Here is an 18,411-nt window from a genome sequence, read left to right as displayed (position 1 = left end):
AAATATCTTTTAATGTAGGTGTTTCTTTGTGCATAGTATTTTTCAGAAAATAATTCATAATTTTAAAAGCAATTTGTATTGCTAAAGACTCTTTTAAAGAGATTTTTCCTTATATATTCCTTACCCTGGTTCTTGGATAAAGTTCTTTACAAAATAGTTTATTAAGACCATGATAAAGGCTGCTTTTCCAAAGTAGGTCAAAGAGAGATCAAGGTGTCATTTATGAATTTATTATAAGTTCCTGTTTTATCAATAAATATATCTGTTCTGTATCTAGCAAAAATATGGGAATTTTCTTTTACAAAGTGTTGGATTTATTATGCCCACAACATTCCCCTCTGAACGGATACATTAAATTATTTCTATTTCCATATGAAGAAGTGTTTCTTTCCACACCTACTTAGTGTGTTCTTCTGCCAGAATGAATAAACTGCCACTTTGGTAAGCATCTAGCACTAAAATGTTTCTATGGCCTCCATGATTTTAAATAATATTAGATGTCATTCAGAGACAGATAAAACAATGAAATTATAATTTGCTTATTAAGCATTAGTAAATGCTTACCTAATCATTTTTCAAAGAGACTGGTCTTAGAGCTAAAGAGGTAAATAATCAAGAATGCCATATAACTTTGGCAAGTGAAATCACTGTCCTCTGCCAACACAAATCATTGTAGAGGCAAGCTTCTTACTAAGCAGTGGTCATGTAACAGAGGGCTTTAACATAGCAGCCATACTGGGCAAGTAGCCAGAGCATGATGCTGTGTAATCTGTTCATATAGATAGATAGATAGATAGATAGATAGATAGATAGATAGATAGATAGATAGATAGATAGATAGATAGATAGATAGATAGATAGATAGATAGATAGATAGATAGATAGATAGATAGATAGATAGATAGAACCTTATTGATCTGCAAGGGTAAAATCTGTGTAAAGTGAAAATCAGTTAAATCTGTAAATTTTTCAACTTAATGATTCAGTACAATTTTTAAGCCATAGGTCAAATGTGTGTGGCACTTTTCAACAACTGGGGTGTTCTGCTGCTCTGCTTGTTTCCCTGGACTTCATTTGCAGTACAAATTATATTTCAGCATGGCTCCAAGTTTGGTTCCTGCGAGGTATTGTTTAAACTTAGCATCTACTTCTTTGCTTTGCTCTTCAGTAAAAAGGTTTTTCCAGTCTCCTACATCTCCTAAGAGAAAGACAGGGAGAGACACAGATGGAAAAGTCATTTGAAAAGTTAATTTTTCAATGTTTGTTATTCATATATACATGTATAGTATAATTTGACACCATTTCTGCCTTTTGCTAAGCTAAACCCAGAATCCTATTAAAACAGACTCTCCTCCTAACCAGCAGAATCCAGAGTGTAGTGAGTGTGAAGCGAGACCTCTAACTTTTTAAAGAAAAACAACATTTTCACAGATTTATGGAGTGTATCAGGCTTTATGTTTTGTGAAATAAATGTTGAAGGACCAAACAAAACATTGTTTAAGCTGCGTAGACTCTGAAACAAGAGAAGAAAAGAATAGTTAATTTGTTATGGCTATTCAATGTTCTTTTGATGTGCTACATCAGCCCATGGATCGAAATGTCAGAATAAATAGGAAACTGTGCAATCAACAATGGCAGGCACAGTATCAGACCATAATAATATACTGTTTATCAGAAGTAGCAGTGGTATTGTCATGTATACAGAGCATAGTGAAAAGTCTTACTTGCATGTGTTACCCTTAACATTATAGACTGTAGAATATGCTATTTGGGATTCTATGATGCACTACAGGAATTCTGCCTTTGACTGATCCATAGAACCTTTGAACCTACAGGTTAACTTTGTTTTGGGACACTGGTAGATGGTGTTTTTATTTTCTTCTTTGTTGCCAACTGAATTAATTGCGTTGGATTTCCTTTCATACGTTTTAGCCAAACATTATGAATTTCTAAGTTACTACTAATTTAAATAATTAGATGTTCACTTATGTATAGAAATATTTTGTGGTTATGTACTTTTATGTACTTCTTATTGAAAGGACTTTGAGCCTTCCTTTAGTAAATATACAGTAGCTGATTAAGGAAAAACTTGATTACTTCCCTAACAAGCCCTAGTGTATTGGCTGATAGATGAAGCTGAAGCTTTGACAAGGAGCTTCTTCCATGGTCAGAAATGCCACCTGTCTCTCTTGGGGTGATCCTTCAAAGACTTCCTTTACCGGCCATCAACACACAGGTAGCTCAGTAGTAGCCTGGCTACTATAATGTATTGTGTCCCGTTTGACTTCTAACCTGTTAAATGAAACTCTCATATTTGTTTTCTTTTCTCTGCGCCCCTTTAGTAATTTCTTTTGGGATGCTCTCTGTAAACATATATCATACCCTAACTCAGGGGTCTGCAACCTTCACTATCAAAAGAGCCATTTTGCCCCCTCTTCCTCCAAAGAAAAATACTCTGGAGCCGCAAAACATAACACAGCTTATAAACTTTTAAAAGTTTTAATCTTTTTTTAGATTTTACATGTTACAACCACGGAATACAACAAACAGAAGTGCAGTGTGCATGTGTAGGGCTACTTTGAAATAAATTAAACTGAACTATGCAGGCCTATTTGGGTCCTTCCTACACCTGTGTAAAATTAAAATAAAAACTAGCCCACTTTAATATAAATAAAACATTTAGCTGTAGCTTAGCAGCTTTAAAAAAGTAAACATTAAATTCCATTTCAGTGTGCTGAATCAACTGAAGCACCTGAATATACAAAAAAACCTACATTAGCTCCGGGTCCGAAATGAATGTGTTTTGTTTTTCTGAAAAATAATAGCCTATTAAATGCTATTGTTGTCACCTGTTTAAAGTGACTTCTGTTTCTGAAGTTCGCTGCTGATCATCTCTATGTCGGGGCTGTACAATGTGACTTTGACCTTCACACAGGACTGCAGGCTCTCATGTGTGAGGCAGGAGCGATATTTGGACTTTATGAAGTTCATGCTTGAGAAAACTTGCTCACTTAAGTATGTTGTGCCAAAGATGGACAGGACTCCAAATGCATATTTTTTCATGTTCACATACGTTTCGGGAATGGCACTCCATGTGTCGAAAACAAATTTGTCGGGTTTGGGGAGGTTTTCAATATCACTCCATTTGTGCTCTTTAGCGAGAGTAGCCTTCTGACGGGTGACTTCTTCAAGATCCGCTGTCAGGCATTTGAACTTGGACACCCATTAATCTTTATCTGCTATGTCGTCCAGTTCAATTTCTAGATCGGGCTTACTCCTGTGAATGCGGATGTGTTCAGCAGGGATGGGTCGATGTCCAGGGGTGTGACAGGGAAGGAGAGAGTGTGTGTTTTTCCTTTCTGAACTCACTGAATCTTTCTCTAAATGCAGCTTGCATTTTCTGAACAATTTCCCGTTTGTTTTTAAAGTCAGAGAATAGATGCTCTGATATTTTTATGAACGATTCTTTCATGTATTCTCCGTCTGTGAACGGCTTAACCCTCCTTACGATCTGTTGAGCTGCCACAAAACTAGCGGCTGTAGTTGACTGTGTAGAAGTGATCCACTTTTTGAAAGTATGTTTGCTCTGTTCAGCTTTCCGTTGCAGTTCCGAAATTGCTCTCTTTCGCTTATCTTCACTTGGGTATTTTTCAGTGAATGCTGAGAGCTTGTTTTGAAAATGTCTTTCAACGTTACATTTTTTGTTGTACGATAATTTATCGCCACATATTAAGCACACCGGTAAGCCAGCGTCGTTGGCGGTGAAGGCAAATGCTTCTGTCCACGCAGAATTAAACTCTCTAAATTAGATGTTAAAATGTATGACAGTAGTAGTAGTAGTAAATAAACATATATATATATATATATATATATATATATATATATATATATATATATATATAAATACAAGTTAAATTAAGAAATTGCCATTATTCATTTTCATGGTTTTTATTTTTTTGTCAAGGCCAAAGGGAGCCACTGCAAGGAGGCTGAAGAGCCGCATGTGGCTCCAGAGCCGCGGGTTGCCGACCCCTGCCCTAACTGAAGCAGTATTCTATTTAAGCTTCAGACACAGCTATGAAAGCTGACCTTATGGGACCTTACATTTTCATTGTTGGCCAAAATTGTGAGTGTCTACCCAACATGTCTCTACAAGTGACTTGTGTTCTGACCACTGGGGAATGAATTACTCTAGTTTTACCATCCTTTTTAATTATTTGATTATAATTTAGCCTATACTAACGCTAAATTCATCTGCATGGCATTAGGTGCAAAATGGGAGATTGTATTTAGGACTACACAAAGAGGTACATTTCAAAATTCATTACTGTACAATTCAATTTATAATAATTAAAGATACTTGCACAAAGATGCAAAAGTTGCACCTTTCTCAAGGCACAATTTTAAACACAATCAGCTGCTCCTCCTGCTTGTAAGGAAGTGTTTAGTGAACCCTAGCAATTGTTTTCATTTTCCTTCCATGCCCATAAAAACATGTATGGTTATTTTTTATTAATCGTCTGCACTAAATTCAATACTGTACTCAGAAGATCATCAGGGGTCAGTACAGCTTTTGAACTGCTAAATGCCTGCATATGTTGTTAGATGTCATATTGGTCATTTTTGTGGTTAGTAAATAAAGAAACTGGTAGTTGCTTTTATAACTTAGTTCCCAAGACTGCACTGTTATGATAATAGGCATACAGTATCTCTTGTTTTGTTCCATTACTGGCAATTCAGTATGTAAAAAAAATGCATGATCTTATAATCATTTATTAAAATGAAGTTGATTAAAATCAATGAGGTGTGGTAGTGCAATGGGTATAGTTGCCAGCTCAGAGCATTTTAGACACTGGTATAATTCTTGTCTGATGATATTTTTCTGTGTTTGGAGTGTTTCTATTTTATGTTTTCACTGATTTGGCCATTTAATGACCCTAAATTGATCGGATACATCTATTTTTGGCATGATGCTTACTTTGAGTTCTTTGCTAACAGCAGCCCTGACTGGAAAAATTGAATATAATACATGGCTATGTGGATAGATGGAAATCACAAGCAAAATGGAGGGAAAGGTAAGCGCTTCAGTAATTGAAAGTTATTTAAAAATTAAGTTTACTGATAGCAGTTCATGAACAGTCCTTTTAAAAAGGAAAATGACTTGAATTTCACTCTGACCTAGGACTAATGGAGATATAATATGGCTTTCATTAGCTGTATGCTTTTATTTACTAATTATGATGGTGGAAAATGAAATTACTGATGAATGTAGCACAGGTCAGGTCAGGTTGGGCAGCAGGCACTGGTACAGTGCGTTGCCGCACCCACCACATGATGAAACAAGTCAGGATCCCAGTTTGCAACCCCCCCAGGCAGACACGCAGTGCAGTCCCACCCTCCAGAAATGACCCTCTATTTGCCACAGCCAGGTGTTACGTGGGTCATCCGTTGGCCTGGTCCAGCCACTCGAGTCCCCAACAATGAGGATCTTACGAGCCAGATCACCCTCGGGGAAACACACCACATGGCCATAGTGCCGTAACTGACGCTCCCTCACAATTGAGTACTGAGAAAAGAGCTATATAAATGTAATGAATTATTATTATTTTATTATTAATGCAGGTAATGTGCCTCATTCGGGATCCCATAAGCAACCACTCCTTCAACACAAAGTCAAACCAACGATACCCAAGGATTCTCCAGAGAGACACAGTACCAAAGGAGTCGAGTCTTCGTCTCAGGTCACTGGATAGCGTCCATGTCTCACAACCATATAGCAAGACAGGACTCTAAAGATTTGGACCTTCGTGCTTTTGCATAGATATTTTGAGCACCACACACCCATTTCCAGTGACCTCATGACCCACCTTGCTCTCCTAATCTGTCTACTGACTTCATAGAAAGAGTCACCAGAGCCATGAGTGTCACTACAAGGTAAGTAAACCTCTTGACAAGGTTGACACTCTCTCTGCAGGCAGACACACTGCTGATGGCTGTGCCTAAGAGGTCATTAAAGGCCTGGAGCACAAGACAAGTAAAACATGTTTGGTACTTGGCAGTGCTCAAATGCGTTTTGCATTATAAAAGGGGTCATCTGTACACTACTTTCAGCATCTTTACTTTTTCTTGAGCTTGCTATGGACTGCAGTCTGCATCATTCATTCATCCATTATCCAACCCACTATATCCTAACTACAGGGTCATGGGGGTCTGCTGGAGCCAATCCCAGCCAGCACAGGGCGCAAGGCAGGAAACAAACCCCGGGCAGGGCGCCAGCCCACTGCAGGGCACGCACACACACACACCCACACACCAAGCACACACTAGGGACAATTTAGGATCGCCAATGCACCTAACCTGCATGTCTTTGGACCATGGGAGGAAACCGGGAGGACCCAGGAAACAAACCCGGGTCTCTGATCTGCAAGGCAGTAGCGTTACCCACAGTCCCACCGTGCCACCCCTGCCTCATTCAATTTAAAATAATTTGTCTATTTGTCAGAAGGGGACCTTGTTTTTCGATTTCCTGGATAATCCAGTTACTGATTGTGTCAGGGTTGTCTGTGTAGGTATTTGCTGTCTTGCAAAGGAGTCACCGCTTTGAAGTCTGGCTGGTTGAGTATACAAACAAATACCAAGTTGTGATAAAAGAACTGCTGCTTCCTTGGAGGATGTCTGTATTTACCTGAAATTAACATGTTTAACAATATTGGTTTCTAATCAGCAGATCTGTACTCATTAATGGTTGGTAACAATACATTTTGTTAACTTGTGTTTTCATTAATTGTTAAACCCAGGAAATTTAGATGTGCCATTGATTAAACTGATTGTCCAGGACTGACAACAGCAGGGACTGAAGGAGATTTAAACTCCTGGCCAGCAGAAAGCAGGGGGAACAGTCCGCTGAGAACGCTGCCAAGACATTCGGACAGAGCACAGGGGCTTGTAGGCAGACGAGGGTACCTGGCTGGCACGACGTGAGGCACAAGGATGGCTACATTTACTTCCAGGGAGGAAGAGACAGCTCCACAAGTAGACGCAAGTTGTGGGTCCAGCGAGAGAGGGAAGCCGCATGAGAGGACCAAGCAAAGCTGGCAGACGAGAAATGAGGCGTGCCTAGGTCACAGCAACACAAGGAGCCAGAGTGGAAAAAAAGGAACGATGAAGAGACGCTGACAGAGATTCAACGGTTTGACAAAACTTCTGTTGGGAAACGAGTGTCTGGCGAACAGAGTGCATCCATGGATAGTTGAACGATTAAGTGTTGGGGTAACACAGTGAGCAACTTGGACTCTGCACCACTAAAGGTTGTATCCTCCGATTCTTGTTTTTAATGGACTTTTAGAGTGTGGACTGTGTATTTTCCTTTTAAAAAAGGCAATTAATTCCTGATATGTTTAGATTTTGTTATGTTCATTTATCTTTTTAATGTGCCTTATATGTCTTGTGTAATAGAACTTACTGTTGCTTTTTTCTGAAATTACTGTTGTGTCTTTCATTGTGTGTTTACTCACCGCCCAATTTAAGGAAACCTGTGTGCTATTATTGGTAAATTTCAGGAGTTCCCAGTCTCTTAATAAAACTGGGTGGCGTAGTCGGATATTTAAATAGTGTCTAAGTTAGATTACCTGTAAGTGTGACCAGACACCTGTCACATATTTAATGTTTGTTATTGTTAGATTTGTATGACAGTAATTAGCCATTAATTACAAAAGAGACAGACTTTAATTTATTTACAATATGTAAAGTAATAAACATCACACATATTTTAAATGTACATTTATAAACATTAATCAATGAATTTTATTTATATATAAAGAGAACATAAATTACCTTTCCTATATATAACTTGGGAAAATTGTCCATAATTGTTAATCGATTCCTCCTTCATAGTCTTAAATGTACTGGCTTCAGTGACAGATTGGATCTGTTCTTCAGTCAAGGTGTAATTGAAGAATTTACTTATTGTTTCGATTCCGTTTTGCAAGTTCTAAAAAACAAGCACAGGAATAACTTGAGAATGTCAGTTCTTCTTTATTATTTTCATGAATACATATAACACTTCAAAATATCCACCATAATATTCTGTTAACTTTAACTAATTACTTATTAATACATGCTCATCTACAGTATGTTAATAAAATATCAAATGAAACAGTAGGTAAGGAAAGGTTTTGGGCCTTGCCACAATATTACTGTTCTTCTTGAAGAATTCTTTGGTTTCACAACTGTAATAGAAAAATTGTGACAGTAAAATACCCAGAATTCACCTTTACCACAACATTAAGGAGCCATTGCAATATTGCATGAAAGATGGAAACAAAAGCCCTGTAGGCGACCTCAGTAGGCTGGGTTGTTGGTCTTTGTTTTGGAAAAGGGAACTGTAAAGTGTGTTGTGATGAATTTAAAAGAGTCAGAACCCGCAGCCTCTATGAGAAAGCTAATATTGGGGTTATGGGAACTAGGCTTCTGATAAAAGTCAGACTTTAAATTCAGAACCTGAAATGCAGACTGCACTGTTAATGTTCAACAGTGGACCAGATATTTATCCTTTTCTATTTATGTGTTTTGTAGATCAAGAAAAGGCTTATGACCTTGCCCACATGGGTATCTTGAAGATGTTGCAGAAGTATGAATCAGAACCACTTTCGCCATCAATATGTGGAAAAAATGGTTACTTGACAGAGACATAACTTAGGCAAAGAGAAGCATCTTGTAATAATTTTACTCCTGTTGGCACAGCTACTGGAGGTAAGCTGAACAGTGTATACCATCCATTAAATGTGCAGTTTGTTTTATTTCAAATTCTTGAATTTGATTAGCTCAAAGCAATGTCAAGTTTGAAGACTTTAGGGCTGCGTATCTAATATTTGTGCTGCATAACTGCGTGAGGTTCTGTAACTGAATAAGTGCATTTTGTAATTTGGTAATTTTTTAATTGTTTTATTTTCATTTTTGGCTGTACAGTATATATTCAGTTATTTCATGGGATCAAAATGGCCATATCATGGTGTACATGGCTATACTGTATTTGTCAGTGTGTGACATCATGGCAGACACTTCCCCTATAAAAAGGAGAAAGGGACATGATTCTCTTTGGCAGCACTTCTGATCACAAAAACAAGACTCTTACAATCTATCCTTTGACAATACTGAGCTTCTTTTGGGCTTTATTTTCGTTTCCCTGTCCCAGCATTGTGCTTTTTTGTCATTAGGATGGAGTGCTTCAATAAAAACACAGGGACACAGATGAAAGTTGATTTACAGTAAATTTTGCAGAAATGTTAGAACGTTTTTCTTACAACAAAGTATGGTGTTAAGATAGTAATACTTTGATATGGTGGCCCTGTAACAAAGTACTAGAATGGGGAGCACCCCAGTTTACTTTTGGGTCTTTTTATTTATAACTCCTGCATGGGAAAAAAAGAAATGGATGTTCGCCTGTTAATGCACACCATCATGTACATACAAAGGGGAACTTTGATCGCTAACAATTTAATTGAAAAAAGAAGGCGATATTAACTGTTCTTCACTTAGCACACCACTTAACCAGAAACTTTCCCTGTGAACTGACAGACAAACCTTGCCAACAATCAGTGTTTTTTTTTAGTTTTGCCACGGTACCTAACCTTTCCGTACACTTTTACATGTCGTCACCTCTCTGATTGTGAGCGCATCATCTCTAATTTTGTTCGGCACCACATGTAATTTTGCACGTCATCTCGTTTGAATATGTGTGTCACCTTAAGTGCGCGCGTCCTCTTCTTTAATTGTGCGCTGTAAGAGCCAGTCTTAGAAAGTTAAAGCTTTGAGTTAAACCCATATTAGTGTTTGCTTAATATGAATAGAATATAAATCTCTTTCATAGTCATAGACAATGGTATAGTCTTTTACCCCTGTAAGTTAGTATGAGATTGAACTTTCTTGCTATAATTAAAATGCAGTGTGATAATTGAGTCAGTTGTTGTTTAGAACAGGTTCCAGTAAACAAGGACTTAAAAGACCCATTTTCACCATAGAAATGGGATAGGCATACAGTTTTCTGACCATTTTTAAATGGTTCAGAAATGTTTAGAAGTGATTTTGTAACGATTAGAAATTAAACAAGATTTATAAGCTTTGAACATAACTTCTCTTAAACAAGAATTTTTCTAATCTTTGCTTTTTCAATTTTCTCTTTTTTGCATGAACTGTTTTACCTTGCTGCGGTGGGTTGGCACCCTGCCCGGGATTGGTTCCCTGCCTTGTGCCCTGTGTTGGCTGGGATTGGCTCCAGCAGACCCCCGTGACCCTGTGTTCGGATTCAGCGGGTTGGATAATGGATGGATGGATGTTTTACCTTGAAGTTTTACTAAAGCTTTTAAAAACAAAGATATTTTGTCTGTGGAATCATTTTGACGCGTCATGCTTCTTATGAATCCCATTTACAAGCTGGAGATGTTGAACTTTGGTCATTTTGGATAAACACAGCTACAGTACATGTCACACCTTTAAATTTTATGTCACTTGCCCTTTGGGGCCAGCGTACTTTGAGGAGTTGACTGTATGATATTTTTGCAAACAGTTACATAAACAGAAATTGATGAACTACCTGGACTGTTCTCATCAAAATTATAAATTATTAAGTTTTTATTTTATTATTAATGCAGAAAGCTGTACTTTACCTCTTTCAGGTCTTCATATGTCACAATCAGCACATTTTCATCATCGATTCTTTTGTTCCACTCAACTGCGTGATCAAAATAACAGCCCCAGGGAACTGGAAAAAATAAAATGGCAAAATTATAAACTCATTCATTAAGGAGATTTAATGTCAGAAAATTACACAATTAGAACTTGCCATAACAATAAAAAGAATATGACTGGAACTTAGAATTGAAATTAGGATGGTCATTGAGGATTATTGCTTCTGTACATTATTTTTTGCTACGGTTCTCTATACATGAAGGGATGCCATTGTATCTCTTACTAATATATATTAATAATATAATATATATTATATCTTGATATCGCCAAATATCTAATTGCCAAATACAATTCTGAATAAACCACATTGTTTTGTGAATAATTAAACTTGTTCTGGTTTCCCATTTGCAGTACTTAAGAGAAGCAACTTGTAATAATATACTATATTACAATTTAATAGAAATGTCTGCTTTTGACCTCGTTTTAGTTAAGTTGGTCTTAGGGACCATTCTTCTAGATATTGTGTATTTAAAAAGCAAAAAAACCCACATTTTACTCCTGTTGGCACAGCTACAGAAGGTAAGCTGAACAGTGTATACCATCTTTAATTCATAAACTGTATACCAAGAAAGTAGTGAACAAAACAGGCACACTAAACATCCATCCATCATTTGTGTGGACCTGTATTTTCCATTATTGAATCATCATGAGTTGGAGCCTGAGTGAATTCATGTGACAGGTTGCCTGTTCACATGGGGCTATCAAGGGCAGAAATAGTGCAGTGCAGAGGCATAACATGAGATCAGCCTGGCAATGTGAGTAATTTAAAAGCAAAACAAACACTGGAAAGTAAAGAGCTCATCAAGTTGCCAGTGTGGATAGATGACTCTGGGGACAATATACCATATATGTGGTTAAGGAAGGCCAAAGAAATAAATATTATAAAGACAAAAAAAAGTAAGGCAGAGGCTATAGAGGACAGATAGAAGTCTGGAAGTGCTCCCTCAAACCATTACAAGGCAGCAGAGTACTCCCACATGGAACAGATGGGACTTTACTGCACGTCACACAAAGCAGCACTGGAATCACTAAGAGTGCCATTTTTGGTATATTGAGGGTTAGCAATCAAAGGTTACATTAGGATATCAGAAGGCCCTGTAGAGTGATTGCCCCAAGAACTTCTCACCAAAGTAATTTTACATGATCACCCCAGTTGTAAACACAAAAGTTACATTTTCAAGGTTGGATTTCAATGAAGTACACTATATAGTTAGGTTTTTTATATATGATGAGATTTTGGAAGAGGGAATTTTCCCTTATAGTGTATTTAGAAACAATAATTAAGTATAAGTTCTTTACTACAAAATGTTTTTATAGGTCAATAATTTATAGTAAAGCCCTTTAGGACCCCAAACAAAGCAACTGTCTCCTTGATGTTCAGAATGATACAAACACACATTACTTAGTAAATTAGGGACTTGTTAAGTGCTTGTTCTCTCTCTCTCTTACCCAGAACTTCTTCCCCAATAATAATAATTTGTTCAGAAATGTTACTTATCAATTGTTTTCTCTAAGGGTTTTATTTTAACCTATTACAAACTTAAACCAGCTCTGGCTGTTCCTATCAGTTTTTACTGCTTAGCAACTGTATTTAAGCAAATGACAGAAGGAACAGGGAAAATAAAGTAAGGAGTGCATATGATGTTCTACTTGTAGAATTGTGGACTTTGAGAAGATGCTTTTTTGAGTTATTTTAATTTTACAAGACTTCTAGTGTTTTTCAAAATCCTTGTACTTTTTGACCATTGCTGGATTTTTTATACTTTATCTAGTGCTTTTGTTCTTTGTTTTGCTAATCCGGTGTATCATATTTTGCCTGTGTTTTAATCTTGCTTCTGCCCTCTTTGAATATAGTAGCCACTTCTGTTTTTGTCTGCCTAGGCATGACCTCTTTGTTCCTTAACCATTCTTTGAATAGCGGGCTTGAATAACAAAATAACAATAGTTTTCCTTATTTGTCATGTCTTCTTTCATGTCAAGTTATCACAATTTGCATATTTTACCAGCATGTGCAGCTTGCCAAGCATGGACAAACTATCTGCGAAGTTTGGCTTCCTCACCTACCACAATTGGAGGGACAAGATGAGAGGTCAACAAGCCTCTTAAGGTACAGTTAGGCACTGTGTGTCTGGCAGAATATTTACATTGTAAAATGCCTTGTGGAAATTTAATAGCTATCCAGGAATGCTGCCTCAGCTTTTGAAAGAAAACAAAAACACTATGTTTCTCTTTGTACCCCAAGACAATGTTGTGAACAGTGTTTTATACGTTGGTTATTTTTCATTACCTCCAGCTTCTTTCAATAAACTTTTCTAGGAGTCAGTTGTCTGTATTCCTAGATAAGGCGAGACAACCAGTTCTACAGAAGGTAGTTCACAGACCTGCAAAGGTTTACTAAGATATGAAGAAGTTTATGTTAATTTTCTGCCAGCATACTGGTACAATTCTTTTCACTTGGCTCCCAAAGACTAAGCTAGTATAATCAACCTTGCTGAAATAAATATTATTGTTTACCCTTCAGTATATTCATTGTCACATTTGAGCACATGGGAGGCAGTGAATTGACTTGACTAAATGTAATATGCCAGGTCAGGGGCTGACAGAATGCACTAACATCTTTTCTTCCACTTCTGCAGATCATCAGAAGGAAAGCCTGCCTAAAGCCAACACCCAGACTCTACTTGTGGCTCCAGTCCCCACCCTGCTCCTGACCTTACTTCTGCCTACAGCCCTTTGGACACACCTCTTCCTCCTCTCCACCTATAAAGCCAGCCCATTCTTTTCCCAAAAAAATCCAGTCTTGGACTCAGTTGTTTGAGATTACTCAAGTGAATATTTTTATTTTGCCAAATCTTTTTCCTTGTCTTTCTGCTTCTTTCACAACATATTCAATATAATACCTGAATTTCCCCATGGGATTAATAAAGAAATCTAAATCTAATCTAATCTAATTTTCCCTATTTCAAGTTTTGGATCAACAAATCCCAGAAAATGTGGAATTGGTATTTGAATAATTTTATTAAAGCCAGATTAAGACTGAATACTGAAAGGAAACAATATTTTTAGATAAATTCAGGTACTTATTTGTTAAACACAGATGACGCTACTGCCCTACAGTAGGAGATCATGAGTTCACATCATGGGTCCTCCCTGTGTACAGCGGTTTGGGTAGTGAGAAAAGTGCTATATAAATGTAATAAATTATTATCATTTTATTATTATTAAACTATTACTGAACCCCTAAATGGAGATGAGAAAATAATATATGCATATATTTCTCATATGCACAAGAAAGTTTTGCGTGCTCACAAGATATATTTGCGACACAGGAGCTTCAATGTGCTCACGACATTTTACATGCACATGAGAAATAAGAGTTTTTTTTTTCCTTTTTTACTCATGTCACTTCTAGGATTCCATAAATTACAAATCTGTTTCAAGATTTATTAATTTAAGGAATATTAGTTATCACTGCTTTTGGTAAGAAATCAGTTAAAACCTTAAAAGAGACTCATAAAATATGTATGGCCATTTTCTCATGTACATTCATAGTAACTGAAGACAGCTGGATCAGACATTAACTAAAAAAGGATTCCACATTAGTTAAAGAATACATACAGAAGAGATATTATGCCAAGGTGCTTACCATCTCCTCTAATAAATTCTGAGAAAAAAGCATTCCAGGATTCATACGTCACCAGGACTGGGTTATTCTGGCAAAAATGGTAATAAGAAACAGCAGTGTCTTTGGGATTGCGGAACACAACCAGCATCTAAAAAAATAAAAATGACAGCTAAATTAACTTTTTCAGATAGTAAAGAATGCATAATGAATCCATGTATAAGTAGGAATTAGAAACTGGTTGATAACACTTTAGTTTAGGTACTGCAAAATGTAGCTATTACTAATTTACTGTTATATAACAAAACATTAGCAAAGGTTTCTTTTGGTCTTGATGTCACTTATCAAGCATCAGTAAAGTGGTCATTCAACTCTGCAATGTGGTCTACTAAAATAACTTCAATTTGGAATGGTCAGGGGTGGCTTGAGTGAGACACATGCACTGTGCCTTGATATTGCATATTTCAGTATAAGATCTATGGATCAGAGGTTAATAACCACTTTACTTAGGCTTTTTAAGTGTTACTAAACCTTTGTAAAGGTGTTGTTACATAACAGTATACTGTAATAGATTCACTTTTGCAGTACCTAAACTAGTTTATTCTTTGACAAGCAATGTTACATTTAAATACGGTGGAAGGACAGACAATTCACATATTTTAAAATCATCGTTATTGAGTATAAAACAAACAAAGAATGGAAATCATACTCTGAATAATGTTATACACATAATGTTTATAGCAACAATCCTGAACACGTCATTTCTTAAAGAGATCTGGTTAGCTTTTTTATTTGGCCATCACAACAGTCAAGCCTGTCAAGGATTCAGCTCCCATTGATGACTCTGTGAACAGTAAATTTTAGTTTTTGTAATCGTAATTAAATACTGATATATGCAACTGTATATGAAGGATGAAAGCAAAGACTATGAGTCCCAAAAAACTAAATAATATATCAAAATGGGTTTATTGGAAATTTCACTGAAAGGTTTTATAAATCAGCTCAAAAAGGAAACAACAAGAGAAAAAAATTAAACCTCTCAAGGAAGATAAAAAATGTTAATTATCCATAGTTAATGTTTGTAGTTACAAAAATATCTATAAAAAAGATGTTTAAGTGACACAGTTTTGTTAAATAATACACTAAAAAGTAAAAAAGTAAATGTTTTTCTTTTACTAAGACTTTGTTGGTCATATGCGACTAGAAATAAAATCATTTAGTGCCAATAAAAGAATTAGTTGTATTCAAATAAAATGAGTAAAATTTCTTAACTAGCTTAACTATAAAATGTCATATCAAATAAAAGTTGAATAATGTAGGATAATGGTTATAATTGGAGAATTTTTCAAATGATAAGAGTTATTTTTTGGAATCATTTATGGAATGATTATATTATAGTATAATATGAGGAAATGAGAAATTTAAAATTGACGTAATTAATGTAAAGATCCTGGGTCAAAAATGATGAAATACTGCACTGTCACTGGAGATCTGTATGCATGCAAAGTTTGAAAGAAATTGGATCGGTAAAAGTGGATAAAAAATTGATTGCAAGTGGATAAAAAATTGATTACAAAATTTTACACGAACAAACAGAGAGTTCAAGATGAATAAAGTCATGTAAAAATAATAATAACTAGCCAACCCGCGGCGTAGCATACGCCACATAATTATGTATTGATGGGTGAACACTTCCTGAACGACACAGTTGTCCAAATGGGGTGGGTTTGTGGATACCAGTGTGAGTGAATGAAAAGATGGACCTCTGGAGAGAGCAACATACAATTGTCCTTGACTGAAAGGGGGATCGTCTGTGATGATGGAGGCCACGCTGGTGAAAGTTACTTCGTTGGTAGGGATGTTTCAGCACTTGTTCATTAAGGTTTAGCGAGTCTTCGTTGTTGACGCTTAATATAGCTTGCGTACTGAGTTGTTCCGGAGTCACAGTTGAGAAACACTTTTTTAATGTCTTTTAAGCACAGGGAAAAAAATTAACATGTGAAACATCCGTAATGTAATAAGCCACCAAGAAAAGTAACATTGCAATAATGCACGCTACGATCCGATCGCTGTAAACATCGAGCCCGGTGCAATCTTTAACTGCCTTGTAGCGTAGTGGTAGTGTTGCTGCTTTGCAGTAAGTAGTGGAAAATTTTGGGTTCGCTTCCCGGTTTCTCCCTGTGTGGATAGCGCTTTGAATACTGAAAACACCGGTATATCAATGTAATGCAGTATTCTTATTCTTATGCGTCCAACGCTTGCTCTCTCTTGCGCGCGCCTGTATGTGTGTGTGTGTCGCTCGCTCGCTGCACGTATTTCTGCAGGCATACCAGTAAGTGAATGAAAAGATGGAACTCTGGAGAGAGCAACATACAACTGTCCGTGACTGAAAACTGGTTTTGGCAGATACAGTAATCCCTCCTCCATCGCGGGGGTTGCGTTCCAGAGCCACCCGCGAAATAAGAAAATCCGCGAAGTAGAAACCATATGTTTATATGGTTATTTTTAAATTGTCATGCTTAGGTCACAGATTTGCGCAGAAACACATGAGGTTGTAGAGAGACAGGAACGTTATTCAAACACTGCAAACAAACATTTGTCTCTTTTTCAAAAGTTTAAACTGTGCTCCATGACAAGACAGAGATGACAGTTCAGTCTCACAATTAAAAGAATGCAAACATATCTTCCTCTTCAAAGGAGCAAACAAATCAATAGGGCTGTTTGGCTTTTAAGTATGCGAAGCACCGCGGCACAAAGCTGTTGAAGGCGGCAGCTCACACCCCCTCCGTCAGGAGCAGAGAGAGAGTGAGAGTGAGAGAGAGAGAGACAGATAAAAAATCAATACGTGCCCTTTGAGCTTTTAAGTATGCGAAGCACCGTGCAGCATAGTTAAAAGCTGCACACAGAAGGTAGCAACGTGAAGATAATCTTTCAGCATTTTCAGACGAGCGTCCGTATCGTCTAGGTGTGCGAACAGCCCCCCTGCTCACACCCCCTACGTCAGGATCACAGATAGTCAGCGCAAGAAAGAGAGAAAGAAAAGTAAGTTGGGTAACTTCTCAGCCATCTGCCAATAGCATCCCTTGTATGAAATCAACTGGGCAAACCAACTGAGGAAGCATGTACCAGAAATTAAAAGACCCATTGTCCGCAGAAACCCGCGAAGCAGCGAAAAATCCACGATATATATTTAAATATGCTTACATATAAAATCCGCGATGGAGTGAAGCCGCGAAAGGCGAAGTGCGATATAGCGAGGGATTACTGTACATGCACATCTTTTTGAAAGTTTGGCCCTGTGCCTTATTAATTGTCATCATAAAGGCAAATCTAACAGGAAATTGTCTTCATGTTAAAGTAAAAGGCAAATTATCCGCGACAAACTGTTTTACACGCTGCATACCAACCCACGGCGTAGTATATGCCGCATAATCACGCCGCTTTTTTAATGTTTTTTAAGCAGAGGGAAAAAAATGAACATTTGCAAAATCCGTAACGCTGCTTTCAGTAGGTACAATGCACACACGTTTAATTTGTCGGCCACTTTTTTGCCAGCTGTCTTTTCTGGTTTGGGCTGCTTTTGCAGTGTTACCGCTTGTGCATATTAAATCTTGAAATCCTTCGAGTAACTAATTAACTAACTAACACCCACCCACCCAGGTTGTGAGAAAAAAATGCACCCGTTCTTTCATTATTTTGTTGCAGCCTATCAATGACTTGCTGATCATGTTTTCTAGACTCAATATACATTGGCTTTTCACACAGCGCGGGGGCGCGCATTCATCTCGGATTATTACATCCTGCTAGACTAGTCTGCTACATGGCTGCGTTTGAAAAACCAACGTATCCCTGATGAGTTTCACCAGCATTAATGATTAGGAATCTGGTTGGAACAAAACCCTGCATCCACAGGGGTTCACCAGGACCGAGTTTGGGAAACACTGCTGAACACAGACCAAACCGACTCAGGTGAGGAGTTGGGGCGGGCAAAGTGGTTGCAGCTATTGATTATTCAGTGTTGTTTGCCTGGGTGTCTGATCTGC

The 18,411-nt window shown here is 37.3% G+C and overlaps 1 protein-coding gene across 1 annotated transcript in view; it reads right to left on the bottom strand.

The window, feature by feature from the left end:
- Window positions 1–318: 318 nt before the first annotated feature.
- LOC127525807 (sulfotransferase 6B1-like) overlaps window positions 319–18,411 on the bottom strand; it is a 62,104-nt gene continuing 44,011 nt past the window's right edge. Inside the window, exons 4-7 of the mRNA XM_051925618.1 lie at window positions 14,393–14,519; window positions 10,665–10,759; window positions 7,834–7,990; window positions 319–1,198 (exon numbers count right to left, since the gene is read on the bottom strand). Of these exons, the coding sequence (XP_051781578.1) occupies window positions 1,071–1,198; window positions 7,834–7,990; window positions 10,665–10,759; window positions 14,393–14,519 (507 nt within the window). The 3' untranslated portion in view covers window positions 319–1,070. The remainder of the gene's footprint in view (window positions 1,199–7,833; window positions 7,991–10,664; window positions 10,760–14,392; window positions 14,520–18,411) is intronic.

Source organism: Erpetoichthys calabaricus, chromosome 3, assembly GCF_900747795.2.
Source record: "Erpetoichthys calabaricus chromosome 3, fErpCal1.3, whole genome shotgun sequence".
Lineage (NCBI taxonomy): Eukaryota > Metazoa > Chordata > Cladistia > Polypteriformes > Polypteridae > Erpetoichthys > Erpetoichthys calabaricus.
Note: the sequence above shows the minus strand (reverse complement) of the source record. Positions and strands in the feature narration are given on the sequence as shown.